This window comes from Falco punctatus (assembly GCF_963210335.1).
Source record: "Falco punctatus genome assembly, chromosome: 15".
Taxonomy (NCBI): domain Eukaryota; kingdom Metazoa; phylum Chordata; class Aves; order Falconiformes; family Falconidae; genus Falco; species Falco punctatus.
In genome coordinates, this window is record NC_137595.1 from 2,151,518 (window position 1) to 2,170,208 (window position 18,691).

Here is an 18,691-nt window from a genome sequence, read left to right on the forward strand (position 1 = left end):
TCAAGGATTTGCAGATGCAGTGGGTCTGGCCCTAACGTATATGAGCAGAAAGCAGACGTACTGCTCTGGGCCAGTTTCAGATGAAAGTTATATATAGCCTTGCCTGAAGAAGCAGCTATGAGACAAAAGGTAGCTGAGTTTTGGGCTGAAACATGTAATTTTTAAAATACAGCTGTAACGGAAGAGGCTGCTAAGCTGTGTGTGATGAGTTCCCACCTTAATGTGAAAAGGGTCATGTTTAAACAGCACCAAAATAGGATTTAAATGCCCTCCCTCCATCTTCTGTTAATCTTTTCTAAACAGAGAGGATTGAAAACTGAGTTCCCTCAACTGCAGAGCTACTCTCACTTCTGCAATGGCTTTTAATCTATGTTTTAGGAAGCAAAAATACATTTTATTGCCATCACTCATTCGCTCCCCATGAGAATAGGATTAATTACTTTTGCCAGTTTTAACAAGAAACCATATTGCCAGCAAATAACGAACATTTCCTGCTTGCAGATTTGTTCTGACTTTATGTGACACCAGTCCTGTTTCTCCCTCACTGCTCTGCAGGCCTGTTCTGCCGTTCAAAGGTGTCTGTGCCCGGCACCATCTCAGCGCCAGACTGTATGTGGTCACTCTCCCTTCCTCCTCCTGCAAGCTACTCCATGGACTGCTCAGGACATGCTTATCCCTTTCTGTTTGCTACACCTCTCCCAGGGCACCATCTTCCAGGGCACAGACGCTTCTTACTTTCCCGAGCTGTCTAAGCCCTCACCAGCCACGGCACTGCTGCAGTGAGTAAGAGTGGTTAAACACAGCCCAGACCCCACAGCAGCCCTCACGTGCTCTCCCTGGAATTTCCCTCCTGCTGCAATACACGGTGCCTCACTGCCACACACACTGTGGAAGGAATCTCTTTCCTTCCTCCAAAGCATCTATTGAGACTGCTGACAAAAGGCAGGGCATTGCTTTGATGAAGCCTGATGTCTTTTGCTCTGCAGCAATCTAATAAATACATGTTAATAGAGCTAACTTGAAATCCCTGATACAGTGACTGTTCAGTGGTCCTTCCAGGTATTAGCTCTCTTTCCAGTTAAAAAAGAAGAAAGAAAAAGGAATTGCCATGGCTGATCTTTGGATCATTATTCAGTGGAATAAAACTCTCACATCACCATGCATGTCTTGACCACAAACCAGTGGTTTATTTTTTTTTAACCGTATTTTTTTAAAAATTTTTATTAAAAAAAAACTTCTGAGAAAAAAATCATTGCACCATGAATTTATGCATAGTGATATGATGCATATAAATGAAAAGATGCAGCTAAATGCATTTTTTTCGTTTACTGTGGCTAAAAATGTTTTGCATCTAGATGCAACGTTGCTGAGATGTGCTGGGAAAAGTAAAGATGGGGTTGATATCAATGTGGAAGAGGAAGCTGAGAATTACTGACAGATCAGGGGAACATCTGTGTTTGCATACAAGGGGTAAACAGAAAAAAAAATACCCAAACCCCAAAGTGTTTTATGAAAGGTCATGAAGCAACGCGCCCCCCACCCCCAACACGAAGTCAAACAAAAGCCCCCAAACCCATAACCCAGCCTGAAATGAGAACGTGTGGAGTCCAGCTCTAGTTCAAAGGCAATTATAATTTCTGTTTCTCAACCAGAGCCCAATACAAACTGGGATTAGCTATGGCTTGATTTACAGGGGACCACAGGACTGTTGAACATTCTTCCACTGAGTTCATGGAGGAGGAAGAATAAGGAACTTTTAGTCTGCAATTAGACTTTTTAAGAAGCCAATTCTGATCTTTTTCTCTCTTCGACTACTCGTTGAGATGTTCTACACATGGAGCCCCCCAGACCATACTCTTCAGTTTCTCAAAGGTTTTAAAGACAGAGGCATTATCCCAGTCTTGAAAGCTTTCTTCTGAATCTCTCAAACAGATCCTCAAGGGTTTTCAAAGCATTAGAAGTTTGTGGGACACTTGTGTTCTCAAGGTGAGTAGGACTGTTGTGATCTGGATCCTTAATTAGGTATCGTAGCTAAACCTGCACTGTGTGTGTGGGAAGTCTTTTGCAAAATGTGCTTGTGGTAAATGGCCCTACTGTTTGCACACACAGCTTAAACACACTTCACATGGGCCCGATTTCTGTGCAAAAACTTAAACAGCCCTAGAAACGATGTGGAATGTTTGCATGGGATTTTGCCAGTTAAAGCTTGAATTGAAGCCCTAATGAATAGATAGGGGTTGTGGTGCTGGTTCAAGGGTAGTGCAGCTGGTAGTTGTGCTTTTCCTCTGCAAGTACAACTGCAATACAGGGGGGGAAATAAATTTAGACTGACTCAAAGGCACAAATATTCCTTCCTCTAGCTCATTAATCCTATATCTGATCATATATGGTTAAAAACACCAACTTAGATTCAAATCCCTTATGGCAACCAATACCCCAGCTTCAGAAATACCATTTAAGGAATTGGTGGTCTGATACAATCCACATTATGGATAGAAAATGAAAGGGGGGAGAAGTTAAAAAAGTGAGAAAAAACAGTAAGAAAAATAGGATGTAGCTTAATCATTGTGTCATCCCAGAATCTGAAGGATGCTTTCTGCTTGAAACATGGCAAAACTGAGGATCGCTGCTGATGTAATTAAGATATTACTGTCTTGCATTTCCTTCCCAGGTGTCAGAGAAACACAGTCACTGATGAGTGAAAGACAAATTTGAAAGAGAAAATAGAAAAAAGGAGACAACCTAAACACAGAGATGCTGGAGAAATCATCAAAAGGAGAAGTAGCGACTGAAAAAATCAACAGGGTCAATGAATTATTATTGCCAAGGAAATCTTGACTCCTCTATCCAAATGAACTGTCTTTAATAGTAAAGACTTACTCATTCCTTCCAACACACAGCTGGCTTTAACAGCCCTTGTGGGATGCAAGCAAAGGACAGCATTCTCCAAAATGGGAAGCAGGCCCCAGGCCTGACACGCAGTCCTGTTGGCTTCTGCTCTGCTCCCTCCCACCAGTTTCAGAAGACCAAATCCAGCTCCTTGTGGGATGCCGCAGCTCCTTCCCATACCTCCCTACCCTCCTTCCCCAGCTCTCTTTTTTCTGTTTGCCTGGAACTGGCTGTGTGGTAGGTCTTCAGCTGCAGCTCTGTCCATACCCACAGGAAGGCACAAACTTGGCGTTCGTAACGGGTGGTGTTCAGCTCCAGTGGGTTCAGGCGCAGTTAGGCACTGAGTGCAAGGATGATATCTTAATGAAAGATCTTTATAAGCAAAAAAAACCCCAAAACAGGTTATGCTTAGCTAATGTTTCTCGGGAAGGGCTAAGATAAAGCCGCTCTCTCTTTTTGTACGCACATCCCTGCATCTCTGCCTTTGGGCAGGGAAATTGAACCAGCTTCCAAGACTTTATCCTGCTCTGTTAGATGCATGGAAAGTAGTGATAGAAGCAAAACCTTTGCATGTCCTTTCATTATTCCAGTCAACCAGCGAAATCCTTGTTGTAGATGCTTTGCTTTGCAGGTATTGCCAGTGCTATTTCTGATCTTCGTGAAACGATAAAATGATTGTTTCATGAGCCTGTTATCTCCCACGAATCATTCTCATTTGAGTCTCTACCAGGCAGGAGCTACCCAGAGTAGACCCAAAATATGACTACGGCTGTTGATCTCTCGGTGTTAGTCACTGATGTCACTGAACTGATTTTTGTCTCTGAACAGGTTTACATCTGGATACCAAGGTACATGCCTAGCCCTGTACTCATGCTTGTAAGACGCCTTGTTTATCCCACATGGCACCTGACAGGCCTTTTACCACACCAGTCCAGCACGATGTTTCCACCTCTGCACAGTTCCTGGGGATGCAGACACTGGCTAACCTCCTTTGGGAAATACCCCATTTATAGCACAGTCTTGTCCTACGGAGCACAAACAGAAGGTGTTTCCATTGCAGTCCCACTGTTCCTGTATCTTTTAGCCCTTCTGCACCCTTTTGGCCTCTTTACCACCTGGGCAGCAGGGAGAGCTTTCCAGCCTGGATTCCCGTTAGCCCTGTGGCCTGCCAGCAGCATGTACGGCTGCTTGGGCCCCAGCCCACGCACTGCTGGCTGCACGCGCTTCATTACGACGTTGAAGGATGGCCAGGCAAGTTGCAAAGGATTTCGTCTTCCTTCAGCCGCAGCTGGCTTTGGTTCAGGGCAGAAGATACAAAAGGGGCTTACAGGGGTTAGCTTTAGTGCCAAGCTCCTACCAGTATTTTGATATATTGAGTTTAGTTGACTTGCTTTTTTTTAGTCGACTTGCTTACTTTTGCTCTTGTACAGTTTGATCTGTGCACTGATCTCATTTAATGAATTTTCCTGTTTGCTGAAACCTTTGCTGCTGTCTACCGAGTTGAAGTGAAAGGGAAGCACAGCCTTATGAAAAAACATGTGATGAAGAACATGAGCGGTAGTTGCTCATATTTGTTAGGAGGGTGTTTTCCAGTCTTGGCAATCCCCCATGGAGTTCATTGCTTTTTGTGTTCCAGTTCACATGAAAATGCTTGCCCTTCACAGCCATCTTGTGCAGGCTGCAGCAGCCTGCAATGTCGGTTTGGGACATTGGCACACCAAAGGCTTTTGAAGCAGCCTTGTGTTTCTTCCAGCCTTCCTGGTGCCCACTTCTCTGCCTCTCCAAGCCTGTTAAATCATGCTGTGCTCTCACATGCTGGTACGCAGTATTGCAAAATGGGTGGGAACTCTTTTGGTCTGCTGAAAGGAAGTACTGCAAACATGAATATACTTGAATTCAGAACCATGAATCTTCCCACACCAGTTTCATGAGCTTTCCCCTGCTGACCCAGGTACTACCACACTTTACAGTTACTGTATCTGCTGGCTTGGGCGGGAGGGTGAGCTGTGGGCATGGGAATGCCCCAGTGGTTCCAATACAAGTTGAAAGTTTCATTTCCTGAAGGCCAGCTGTTGTATTTCAGGTAGGTTCCCAACGACAACAACCTGAGGATGTACAAGTTCACACCACTATTGCAGACTTCCATTACTACTGACTACTCTTGTAATTGGCTTGCCAATAATACAAGAGGGATTAGCCACCAGCATGTAAGAGCTGACACAACTCCAGCACCTAGCTTCTATGATTTCAGTTCCCTTAGTATGACGATCTGATACTAGAAGAACTTTAAGCAGAGAGCTCTAAAGCCTAAAAAATAATAATAGCCTTTACATTTGGTTGGATCTCACCAAATTGTGCCGGTCTTTCTCCTCCGGGAACACTGCCAGGCAGTGAGTTAGCGTAAAGCTCCTAACGGCCCGTAAAGGCTGTGTCCAACACATGTGCAGATAAGAAAAAGGAATCACATGTGCAGGCTTGCAGCAGCTGCTGCAGGGTTACTCACCGCTACACAGAACCCCTTGGAAAGAGAACTTCTGGGACAAACTGGGCAAAGAATTTAAAATCACCACTGACAAAATTAAGCACACCTTCCTCCCCCTCAGGGTTCCTCCCCTACAAAATTTTCTTTTATTCCCTCCAAAAGGCCATAGGTTACTGGATTCTGTGTGTCAAGGGATTCTGAAGGATGGTGAAGAAGTTGTAGCAAAGGCAACCAATGAAACTAATTTTAGTATCAGCTCATGGAAAACACTTCTCAGAGGCTCTGGTGTGTTAGAGTAGAAGACATTTCTTCCTTTTTAGTTCCTGCTACAAAACAGAACTTCAGAAGTAAATAACAGTAAGTTATTTTTTGTTAATAAGAGCAGCAGTTTTGATGGGTAAATACTTGCAGCTGGTATTGGCAAGCCTCAAATCTCCCATGAGAAAATCTCAGTTTCATACAGTTCCAGAAATTTGAGGTGCTCAGCTGGTCTGAATAAAATCTGGGGTGAGCTTCCAAGGTTTTGGGTACCCCAGACTCCAAAATATTCTAAGATTTCCATTCTTTTTCTGATGTCAGAGAGGAATATTTTTGTTACTGTAGAAACACTGGGATATGAATGTTTTCAGTTCATTATCTACTCACAGTTTCAAGAACCCACAGAAGGGAGTGAGTATTGTGGGATGTAGTCAGTGATGAACTAAGGCAGAACTAGCAGGCTCCTCTGTTAGGAAATGCTCCTGTTTTCAATTAAAAACCTATCTATTTCGAACAGAATCTGCCTCTCTTTTGGACAAAAGTAACACATGCAACTGTACTAGGACTAGAGGAAATTACCAACAACATGATTTAACTATGCTATGTAATTGTAGCTCTGTAACAGCAAAAAGAGTCAGTAATGAGCAATGATATTTCAGTTGCCATAAAAATTCAGGCAGGTAATTAGAAGTTATTTCTCACAGTACACCCAGGTTTTACCTTCTCAATATGCCTGCTCATTGTTTTTTTTTGCAAGGGAAAATATGATTACCATCATGATAAAAGTACAGAATTTTGAAATGTTTGCTATTCTGTGTTCCTTTTTTTGTTATCTGATTTATACCATGCACGAGGATTTTAAAATAAACAACATATTTAGGTACTTGAATCTGCATGTATGCTTTTCACTTTCTATTATAAGACATTGTACTCCTTTAAATAAGCCCGTCTAATTATCCATAAGAAAACAGACAATCAGGATACAAATATTTACTTTCTGTCTGTCATAATACAACTTTTGATGAAACTCATATAACTTTCCGGTAGTATCTTTCACTGAATATCTGCTTTTCTGTACCGCAAAGGCTTGAGTTGACAGTAAACTAAATTTGTATTCCATGCTATGACATAAGATCTAACTCTAAATCTTTATTTCAAGCAAATGCTAATAATTACATAATATTAGTGATACTAATAATAATTTAGACATGCAATTGTTTTCCCCCTGGTTCTTCCTAAAGAGCTGTAATTTGTTTCATCGGAGATTGATTTTTTTCCTTATGTGACTTCTTCCCTTATACATATGGAAAATATGCATATTTAAAAAACCCTGCTTCAAATATTCCATGAGCTAAAATGCACTGATGCTGTTATTGCCTGGTACGACACATAGTAGCAACATAATCTTGGGTTTTGAAAAGAACTCAGAAAGGAAACAGAAGCATGAAAAAGGCAGAGTAACACGTTTCTACATGCATTCATTCTTGAAACAAGCTTCCTAATGAACAAACAGGCAAACGTGGAGCTGCTTTTGGCATTTAAGCCATAAGAGTGTGTATTGCTCTCATGACTTTAACCAACCCAGAGCAGCACAGATAAAACTGAGGTCAAGCCCCTTCTCTGAACTCCAGGAAATATTGCCCATGCTGTTTTGCCGGAGTCAAGCTCTCCTCTAATATAGGTAATTATGGTAGCAAATATTTCTGGCAAGCTCATGATTCTGGTAAGCAATAACCGAGAGTGGGAACAGTCTTTGGCATGCTATACAAACTGAAGTTTTACCTACATAATTAGGGCAAACAGATCTGTAGGGAGAGCACATCTATAACCAGTGTAACTGTCTGCAAAATCCCTAGAATAAGTTCAGTTTTATCAGCAGAAAAAGCCACTTCCTCACTCCTTGCCTGCAGGATAACTGATATGCAATACTGGTAAGCAAGGTTCAGATCCTCCAGGCTGACTATACCATAGTCCTCATCCAGTACCAAGCATGCATGGTACTGAACGGGGTCACTTAGATGTTTGTAATCTTCTAGCTGAGTCTTACAAAAGTCCCAGCCACAAACATCCTTCAGTTTCAGACAGGAAAATGTTATCCCCTCTCTTCAACTGTGTAAATTTAAGCATGAAGAAATTCAGCAGAACGATTCTGCAGGCGCTATAACTTGTGCCTTTACATCCCTTTCTTGGCCCTACACTTCTCATATAACAATGTGCCCTAAACCAGGCTGCCAGAACAATTTATGTGCATGAGTAGAGAGCAACGGTAGCTACATCTCTTCTTACTGTAAGCAGACCTGTATTTAAGTATGTAGTGTCTTTTCACAAGCAACCTCTTTTATTGTTATAGTTTACTTTTCTAACTGCAGTGTTTCACGTACTGACATGTACAGGTGCAGCTGTGATTAACTTAACCTCTCCTTCCCACAAAGATTGTGGCTTTTGCTCAAATCAGTCAGGTCTATTAGTGACAACTGAGTGAGGGCTGAAAGCATTATGGATGGAAGTTCATACAGACAAGAGAGCATCTGCAGAAGAGCTGATAATGTTTGTTTTCCACAAACGTTAGTCAGGTCAATCAGCGAACTGTCTCTGAATTACTGTTCCCAAATGAGCCTCTGCTTATCTTGTTGGGCTGCAGAGTATTGTGTGGTGATTTTATGTTAAAGACAACTTTGTGACTGGATAAATTCCAGCAAATGTTTCCATTGCAATCAACAACTTAAAAAAATCAGCTAAACAGGATGTACTGATAAATATTGCAACATCAGCCAAAAGCTCACTATTGCTTTTCATGAAGCCCATATAAATAGTTTTAAAATAAACATCTGACAGTCTCCCAACCTCCTTTGACAATTCATGGAAACAGGACTGCCATAAAAGCACAGCACTGCGTTGTAGGGGGCATTCATTGTGGGGCATTCTTATTTGAGCCAGAGCCACTGGTTTCGGGTTTCTGAGTTTCTGAGCAGTCAGGCATCGCCTACATTGTCCCCACGTCAGGTAGCAGCTGATTCACACCCTTAAACCATGACACAGCAGAGCTGCACTGCTGAGCTACAGGGACAGTTGTGCGCTGCAAGCCAGGGGCTGATCCTGAGTAGGGAAAACAGATCAGATTCCCAGCGGCCTTCTGAAAATCCAATTAGATCCTCTGAGTGGGTAAATCCCTATCCTCACTAATGCATTTCCCCCCTGGGAAAAGGGTGAGGCTGGATTTCACCCCATTTTTTGAAGCCACTTCAGAAGTGCCACCATTTGACATTGCTGGCAGCGAGCTCCAGCCAAGTGCAAACTGAGCTGCCTCTTTATTTCGTTCAAGAGAACTGTCAAGCAAGGCTCACACGAGCGCTATAAAAAGCCATTGGGAAGTTAGACTCCGTCAGCAAGAGGACTTAGTGCGAGGTGAAACAGAGCAACCACCAGCTGAGCGGCTCACACAGCCCCTTGGGACTGAAGAGGACGTGGGTCAGTGGTGGGCTTGGCAGTGCTGCGTTAACGGTTGGACTCGATGATCTTAAAGGTCTTTTCCAACCTAAATGATCTGTGATTTGATGGTCAGGAGGTGAGAACAAAGCTAAACTTCCCAGGGAGAAGCAGGCAGAAACCTCTGGAGTGTTTCCACAGTCAGCTTGGAGCTGTGCTTGGAGAGGAGGAAGAGTGGGAGAAGAGGAAGGGGTGCCCTGCACAGAGCAGCACCCAGCTCCACTTGGGACCCTCTCCCTCACAGCAGCCTAAGGGGTGCCAAGTCACCCTGGCAGAGCAGCAGTAGAGAAAACACCTAGGATGGAGGCACACAAACCTGATTTTTGGGCAACTGTGCATATGCCTGGCCAGGACTCAGAGCCGAGCGAGTCCCACAGAAGCAGGTGGGGGCTGCGAGCCGGGCACCCACCCCGGTAGCAGCCCCAGCATTGAGTCGCAGGCAAAGCAGCACCTTGCAGCACCCAGTGATGTCATTCAGGACACCGTGCACATGTAAACAAGGCTGCTGCGGTGCAGACAGAGCACTGAACTTCCTCCTGACAGCACAGTTGCGCTTAGCGGGGTTCCTGCCTGAAAAGGTAAGGCTGCTTTTAAGCTCTCTCTTTGTGAACTATAACCAACGTTAACGGGCTTGTGCTGTTTCCTACAAAAGCAGTTGCTCTCCTCAGACTTTTTCTTAGGGATTGGCTCTTGCCAGGAGGAGGTTTGTGGCACTTTGAGTCGTGAAAAAACAGCAGCCCTCTTTGCGCGCCAATCCTCTGTATGAACACATGGAGGAGTTGAAACAGCGGCTGCATGAAATTGCTGTTGCTAGAGAAAGCAAAATGTTTTTGCGTGGGCAATTAGCGGTTCTCCAGCTGCTCTCCAGTGTCATTGCTAGGCACAATTTCCTTCTTTTGCCTGATTTCTGAGGGAATAGATTTTATTTTAAAATCATACTTGACAGTAAGGGAAACTTGCAAATCTGTATTTTCTAGTGGCGATTTATATTATCATAAAAATAATGTACATGCTGCCTGTCTTTGTACCATCCAGTGCTCTTTGATTGAGTTGCAGCAGTAGGAAATAAATATTAGTCAGGGGGACACAAGATGACAAAAATAGCAGGATTGCTTGGACCTGGCTTTGTTAATGAGAATCCTGAGGCAGTTTTAATTCCTAATTCAGACTGCAGTCACTGGTCTGGATTAAAACTTAACTTACTTCATGGACTGAAGCTTTCCAATTGTATTTTGTAAAAGGTGGTTTATTGGTGGGCTTGAGGTTCACTTGCACTGGCAGTTCAGCTTTGAGGGGAGCTCAGCAAAGTAGCACATCCACAGTTCGGCACTCATAGACAGGATTCTAGTGGGTGGCCCCTGAATCTGAAATTTCTTAAAGTAAATTGAAAGGGAATTGCACCGAAGGTGAGCCGGTATGTCAGATCTGGTTTGCTGCAGATGTACGTAGGAGAGGACTTCAGCATCAGGCTGGAGCAGTCGGGTGTGTGAAGAGTCTGAATTTTTTGTTCAAAGGCATGTTTTCTGGTGTCAAGTGAAAGTGCTGGGACCTTGGCTCCTGTGCAATCATCACCAGCCATAGGAGCTGCATCCATGATGGAAGTTCATCCATGGGACAGCCCTACACCCAGCCTGGGGCAAGCGCTCCAGTGAGGCTGCCGGGGTCCTGCTGCCTGAGCATGCCCTGCTTCTTCAGCTGCCTGAGCTGCAGAAATGAGAATTAGGCTAGTGTTGCAAACTGAAAACAACTCATCACAACCGATCAGACAACCCAGATCTGCCCTTTTTTTTTTTTTTTGCGGAAGATGAAAACCAGAAAAAGTACCCTTAACTGTAGAACTTTCCACTCCTGACTGCAGTGGTTTCATACCGAAGTGAGTGCAATAGTGTGAGACATTCATGGCCATGCAATGAGGGCAGAGTGTAGAGGAATTTGTGTCTTAATCAAATCAATTAACCAGTCTGCTGATGGGCATGCCAGAAAGATCCAGGACTCTGGAATGACATTCCAGTGTTTCTCAGTCCTATCAAGATGAACATCTTTTTCCTAGAAATGCCATGTTTAGTTTCCACACCTCCAGCTACAAGTAATAACATGCGCACTTAATTATGTCCTTACCGCAACAGCCTCAGAAAAACAGACTCTAATTAAAATGTAAAAAATAGAAGTTAGATAACAGTATATTTATTTAGTACCAATTTTTTTGGTAAATTTCATACTCTAAGTTGCAGTAAGAGCTGTCTCCCTGCAATACGTAAATAGGCATTGATAAAATCTGATGGAGCTTTTCAGACTTCTACCTTTGCTGTACACACATCTTGCAGCAAATGGGTTTGCTTTCTTTACAGCTTTGGAGACCTAATTTCAGACAGAAATTTTGTGTCTGCTTTTGTGCACGGGTGTGAAGGTAAGGGGACAGTGTGGGATGAAGCTTTAATCTCAACAAGAGAAGTGGGAGGAAGGACAGAAACAATCATTTTCGTCCCCTGTGCATATGCCTGGGTGCATTTTGTCTTAAGAGATGGTTTAATCTCATTATATTTTTATGACTTTGATTTGTTCTCAGAAAGTGCCCTGTTCTGATGAGCCAGCAGACATCACCCACGTATATATTAATTGCGTCAAGGCTTTTGCACTGCCAGCCAGGTCATCCTGCTCAGTCCACTTCACTGTAAATGGCCTGATGCTGAGTCCTTCAGATGCCAAGGAGAGGCTTTTTCTGACTCCACGGGCCATACATCTCCTGTTCATCAAACACAGTTTTACATTTGCTCGGGGTGGTGGGGATGGGACATCATTCACATTTCCACTGATCAGATTTTATAACCTTTTGTCAAAGCAGCTCCCTGGTCTCCATCAAAGTGCAGCTTTTTAGGACTTTTCTACCTGTAAATACTGGCAACGAGGACTACCCCTGGCAGCACTTTTTTCCTAATATCACTTTTTCAGCAACACAAGACTTTTTCAATTTGAATCATAGAATTGTTAAGGTTGGAAAGGACCTTTAAGATCATCAGGGCCAACCACTACCTCAGGACTGCTGAGTCCACCACTAAACCATGCCTCTAAGCACCACATCTACATGTTTTTTAAATATTTCCAGGGATGGGGACTCCAGCACATCCCTGGGCAGCCTGTTCCAATGCCTGACCACCTTTTCAGTGCAGAAATTTTTCCTAATATCCAAATCTAACCCTCCCCTGGTGCAACTTAGGGCCATTTCCTCTTGTCCTATTGCTTATAGAATCATAGAATCATTTAGGTTGGAAAAGACTTTTAAGATCATCCCCATCATTTGGGATCACCCTAGAAGATAGCAACACAAAGTCATGAGAACACGATCACACCACCACCTCCACCTCCTGCCACTCAGACAGCCCTGGTCCCTTGGGGGTTAGAAAAATACCTTAAAGAGAAAAATACCTTAAAGAGGAGGGCAAAGAAATGAAATCTTGATTAACTCTGACACCTTGTGGACAATTAGCAAACGAAGATGAAGGCCAAGGGGGAACCTCTGCGTGCTGTGAGCTCCACCAGGGTCTCGGGCACCCTGCAGCCCTTGCAGCCCAGCCCTGTCCTCCTGTCTATCAGTTTGCTGCAATCAGAAAGTGAAGGCTGAATGCTGGTATCAAGCGGGTGCACTGAGCATCACCCTCATATTACAGCAGACACGTCCCGGACACAGTTTACCCAAAACGGTTCCTTTCAGAGGCCAGTTTGAGTCAGCAGCCTGCACTTATTCTGATTTCTGACCTTGTGGTCTGGTCATTAGCTGTCATATGAAGTGTAAATAAGCCTAACTGTATCTAGGGACCTCAATTAGCACATTGACTGTTATGACTCATTTGAACTGAAGAACATGTCTTCACTGGCCAGCATTTAAATATAAGCATGTCCTTAAAATAGAACATTTTGCAAATGTACCTAACCCTCCGTGGTTTCAGCAACCATCTAACACTTGTGTTTTGGAGGAGCACCCGCCAGTCAGTCTAACCTTGACATGCAGGGGAAAGCAGGCAGCTAGTAACTTTGAAAGTTGCTCTTAATGGCTTATTGGCAAAGTGTGAGGTCCCTTGAAGGGGCCAAAATCAGGTGTAATGAGCTGTGCTCTTGCCACAGACAAGGGCAGCAGAGAGCACGGCCAGCTAGAGCTGCAGACAAACCAGATGGAAAGGGATCACAAACGTCCTGGGCGCCAGAAATTCACAGCACTCTCAAGGAAAGGGATATAACCCAAATTTACTGCTCTGAGAAGCAATGCCCTGAGTGAACACCCCGGTGCTCAGCTCCATTCCCTGTCCACTCCCTGTCTTGGTGTCCTGAGGAGCACCAGAAAGGAGAGCAGGCCTCCAATGTTGCTTCTCAGACCAGTGGAGATAAGACCACAGGCCAGATGCATCTTTCCCTCTTGTTTCCAGCACCCTCTGAGCCTCTTTCCACCCCATGGGCACGTTATGGCCTCACGATAGCAGCAAGGCTGTGGTGTCCTGGAGGGGGCAGCTGGGGACACCCCACCACGGAGCAAAGCATCTCATCCCAGAGCTGCCTTGGGGCAAAAGTTACTGGGAGCGAACTGCAGACTGGAGGGATTGCCAGAGAGGGACAGAAGCAGCCTAGGAGGTGTGCCCAGAGACGCCTGGCCCCCGTGTACCCATGCCATCTTGGTGAAATGAAAGGGATTAGACAGAGGGTTTCTTGACTGCAGCATTTCTTTGATGTCTGGTGTAACTGAAGGATGCAGCCCAGCTGCTTGAGCTGAGGGTGCTGCAGGAGATAAACAACAGACCTTGCTTTTTGAAGATTGTGAGAAAATGAAAGACAAATTTAAAAAGAAAAGCAAGAAAGTTAGCAGCAACATCTGTTTGAGGAGCCTGCAGGAGCATTGGTTAGGTGGCTCTGCTCACCCTCAGCGTCAGCCAGAGCCACTGCACCCATGGTGAGGGTGGCCTGTGTCCCATACTGGGACCTTGCCATGTCTGGACATTTCTGGAGTCTGACTTACAACCCTTCCGTAGCAGCCTTGAACTGTGTCTGTATGAGCTGCCAAGTCCAAGTACTGCAATGATTAACAAGCTGAAAACAGCTTTGTCACTTGAGAGCTCTAAACTCTACTCTTTTTTTTTTTTTTTTTTGTAACACGAAGGAAAAAAACATTAGTAACAGGGTACAGGTTACTAATATGTACCTAAGGAGACACTTATTCTGGCAAATGTCCCTTGCCAGTGTGCAGGAAATGAGTCAGAAGGAATGAATCAGTGTCTGCAGTGCCATATGAAATAGGAAGCTAATATTCAATTTTAAGTTAGATTAGACACAGGAGGGAATCACTGTAATGAGAATTATAACCCTATGGGGAAATACCCAATAAAGCCAAACTCCTCCTACCTGTGTTGCCTTACTGAAGACAAGTCCCAGTTACACAAGCTGACAAAAGAAAGATGGCCCAGCAGTTAAACATGAGACGTTTCACCACCCGTACTCATCTGATTCAAAGGAGAGCCAGAAATTAGCAGCATGTAAAAATAAAATTATCTGATGGAAAATAGTGCTACACTGAGGCTGCTGGGGTGATGAGGAATGGAAGCTGGTGATCTGATTAGGTCTCTGCTTGTTACATTAGCAGAGTACATTAAATACACGGGCAGCACACTTCAGGAGCATTGGCTGCATTCACAACAGCCAAACTCTGCCACCCTTTTGCACATGGCCTGTCCCCACCATGCTAGAGAAGATGGGTCCATGAGGTCCACTGATGGGTTCAGGAGACATGTCACCCCCACATTGCCCAACGTACAACTTAATGGCCAGTATGATTCAGAGGTTGGCACCCACATTTTGGTCATCGGGCCATGTGGTTCATCATGTGCTGAAGCTGGGCTGTGGCACACCTCTCTTCCACGTATTCCTCCCCCGCTACCCAGAGACCAAACTACAGATGACCTTGAGGAGATGGCTAGGACAGGCAGCTTCTCCTGCTCCTCTATTAGCAGTACGGCCCAGCTTCACCCATACTTATGGCACTCAGACAGCCCAGCAAGGGGACTGACGCAACAGGAATGGTTCCCCACCTCTGTGCGAATAGTGGGAGACCTCTGAAAGGGCAGCTTTGAAGAAGACAGCAGGACGCTTTACACAGAAGACATTTCCAAACCTCTATTTTCTACTGAATAGTCAAATAAGAAATGCAAATGTGAATATTGACAACTCTTGCAGTGCCTTTGCCTTTACAGCCCCTATTTTTGTCCTCTACAGGAATGACCCACCCACACTATACCACAACAGAAATTTCCAGCAGCCCAGTCATGACACAGAGCAACCAGACCTGCTCCAGTCACAACATAACGTTCAAAAACAGCCTGTACGCAACCACGTACACCCTCATATTTATCCCCGGCCTCCTGGCAAACAGCGCTGCCCTGTGGGTCTTGTGCCGCTTCATCAGCAAGAAGAACAAAGCCGTCATTTTCATGATCAACCTGGCCGTGGCCGACCTGGCTCACGTCCTCTCGCTGCCACTGCGAATATATTATTACATTAACTCCACGTGGCCTTTCGGGAGGTTCCTTTGCTTACTGTGTTTCTACCTGAAGTACCTCAACATGTATGCCAGCATTTGTTTCCTCACCTGCATCAGCATCCAGCGGTATTTTTTCCTGTATCAACCATTCAAAGCCAAGGACTGGAAGCGGCGGTATGACGTAGCTATCAGCGCTGTGGTGTGGCTCTTCGTTGGGGTGGCATGCTTGCCGTTCCCCATCATGCGGAGCTATGGCCTGGCCAAAAACACAAATACCTGCTTTGCAGACCTTCAGGTCCGGCAGATCGACAGCAAGGTGGCCACTGTGCTGATGACAGGCACGGCGGAGCTTTTCGGCTTCGTCGGCCCACTCATCATTATTTTATTCTGTACATGGAAAACAAAAGACTCTCTTCGGGGCTTCCAGATACCACTGCAAAACAGTAGCGAGAGGCGGAAGGCTTTAAGGATGGTTTCAATGTGTGCCATTGTCTTCTGCGTGTGTTTTGCACCATACCACATCAACTTCTTTTTCTACATGTTGGTGAAAGAAAATGTCATTACAGACTGCTTCCTCAGTACCATCACGCTCTATGCCCAACCCTTTTGCTTAAGTCTTGCGAGTCTGGACTGCTGCTTGGATCCAATCCTGTATTTCTTTATGACTTCAGAGTTCCAGGACCAGATATCAAGGCACAGCAGCATGGTCATCAGGAGTCGGCTCATGAGCAAAGAGAGTGCCTCGTCAATTAAGGAATGACAAGAAAGCCAGCTTAAAAGAATGAAGATATTTCATATGGAATCTGGGACTGTTCTGTGATACTTGATTACCAACTCCATTGTGGAAGATCCTGCAAGTTTATTCAGAGGAGTTTTTTGGTAGTAGAAATCTTTCCATGTATAGAAGATAAAACTTTAAAACCAACATGTTGGAAGGTGATGAGCAACCCAACTGGCATGACTGCACCTACCACTGTGCCACCCACACCTGACCTAGCTTGCCTAGAAAATATGCAGAAGGGAGTGACAAAGCTTTTGCTAGGAAATGGTGGAAATGTCCCAGAAGCTTTTCTTCTATTTTCCCAACTTCATGGCTCTATGATCAAGCCGGAGACAATCCCACACCCATACACTGACATCTGCTGAGGTCTCTTCTCTGCTAAAAACACACAGTGCATACAAGAACCTGAAAATGGCCCGTAATAATAAATGGCTGGTTTGGTTTCCGCACTCAGGGCTGCGGACATGTGAAGGTTGGCCCTTGCTTCAGCGCAGCAGCCCCGGCTTGCCACTGCCCGCTCCAGGCTTTGAGTGCACCCCGCTGGTCACCACGCTTACCTCTGCTTCACCTTCCCCGCACTCCCCCTCCCACCCTCACTCGTTATTTCCTCCTCACATCCCATAACCTACAGCTGGTGCAAGACACTCTGCAAGAAAATTCTCCCAACGGCTCCTCAGACATTCCAGAGAGTAGGACCTTCCCTTGCTCAAGTGACTTTCTTCCTCCCCAAACTGCCTCTGTTGGCCAGGGGCACACCAGCACATGGCCTTCACCTTTGGACCCCAAGGGGCAGATGCACTGGGAGCGTGCCAGGGGCTGGACACAGCCGGACTCAGCATCCGTGCAGATGGATTTGGCAATGCTGGTGGTACCATGAGGTCCTTGCTCTCTTCTACGTGTGGCTCCTCAGGCCCAGAGGTACCTGCGATGGAGCTGCCCAGCAAAACCTCAGCTCAACGGGTTCAGCTGACACATCTTTGAAAAAAGAGGTGTCCTTGCCACGGTGATTTCACTAATAGAGCATATGCTAATTTCTTACATAAATTATTCATCATGATTTTGTCCACCAACTCATCTCATGATCTTAATCAGTGACAAAGTATGAAAAGCAGTGACAAGAAAGGATACCATTTACCCCTTATGTTAAATTAGTGACAGCTCTTCAGCCAAGTTCACCAGTTTGTGTAACTTCAAGAGTATCCTCACAATACCTGGGGATTGTTTTGGATGAACAGAGGCGCTGATTTATTTGACGAACTGTGCTTTTCCAAAAGGAATGTGTGCAAATCTCAGTAAGCACTGCATCTTACATGTTGCTACAAAAATAGAAGACACACCAGAAACACTTGCTAGGCATATTTTAAATGTAACTACTCAATTCCACTTAATTACATTTTAACTCAATGAAAAACGTTCTGCATTTTCCCACTTGACTGTTTTACAATAAAATTGGAAAAAGCAAACAGTAGCCATGTTCAAATAACCATTACACGGGAGTTCCTCTAAAAGGCAGTGAAGACATACTGATTAAATACAACAAGCCCCATTTGTGAGAAGATGATTATGGGCTGCAGTATGATAAGCTTGATCTTACATGTAGATAAGTGAAAATATCAAAATATATCTATCTGATGGAAGAAACTGTCACAGTGAGAGTATTATTGCAGGCTTCTTTAGTTTTCTGGTGAGAAAGCTGCAGAGAAGGCAAACAGTCCATCTCCCACTGAAGTAAATGGAAATGTTTTCTCTGATTTAACTGGCAGCTCGTCGTGCCAGTGATAAACGTACATGTTTACACACTGCAAGTAGTCCCTTTAAAAATGCGAGCAGAGGTTCATGCTCAGGTACACAGTTAAGCATGTGTAATTAAATTCTTGTCTGAACTGACAAGTTCTCTCATATGCTAGACACTGTATCATATTGTCAGGGAAGGAGACTTTAGTTCCAATGGTTGGTTTGAGAATTTTTATGGACCTTGATCAGCTAGCATGTGACTGGGAGCTGTTTACTGTGATTTCTCATACAATTCTCCACTTATCAGGTGAAAATAAGTTGAAGGCACTGTTATGGTAACTATGTAGCTTGTCCTACATTTTTCTTTCCAAAACCTGATGCTTAAAAAAATAAACACAGTTTTGCAAACGTTAGCTGAATTTCAGAGTCATCACTTGTACCTAGAAAACTGAATGGGATCGGCTCCTCTTTGAATCAAAGAGTTCAAGTGATGAAGTGCATCAACTTCTATTATTCTTAAACAGATTGCTTGCTTGCCTGCAGA

General features: G+C 44.5%; 1 protein-coding gene across 1 annotated transcript; it reads left to right on the forward strand.

The window, feature by feature from the left end:
* Nucleotides 1–8,712: 8,712 nt before the first annotated feature.
* Nucleotides 8,713–18,560, forward strand: P2RY10 (P2Y receptor family member 10). The gene is made up of 2 exons (XM_080366365.1): nt 8,713–9,693; nt 15,368–18,560. Exon 2 carries the CDS (start codon nt 15,370–15,372, stop codon nt 16,390–16,392), a length of 1,023 nt encoding a protein of 340 aa, XP_080222491.1. The 5' UTR covers nt 8,713–9,693; nt 15,368–15,369; the 3' UTR covers nt 16,393–18,560.
* Nucleotides 18,561–18,691: the final 131 nt, after the last annotated feature.

Bases quoted from the DNA above. Each gene is read 5' to 3' on its own strand.
- P2RY10 (XM_080366365.1), top strand. From the start codon at position 15,370: ATGACCCACCCACACTATACCACAACAGAAATTTCCAGCAGCCCAGTC.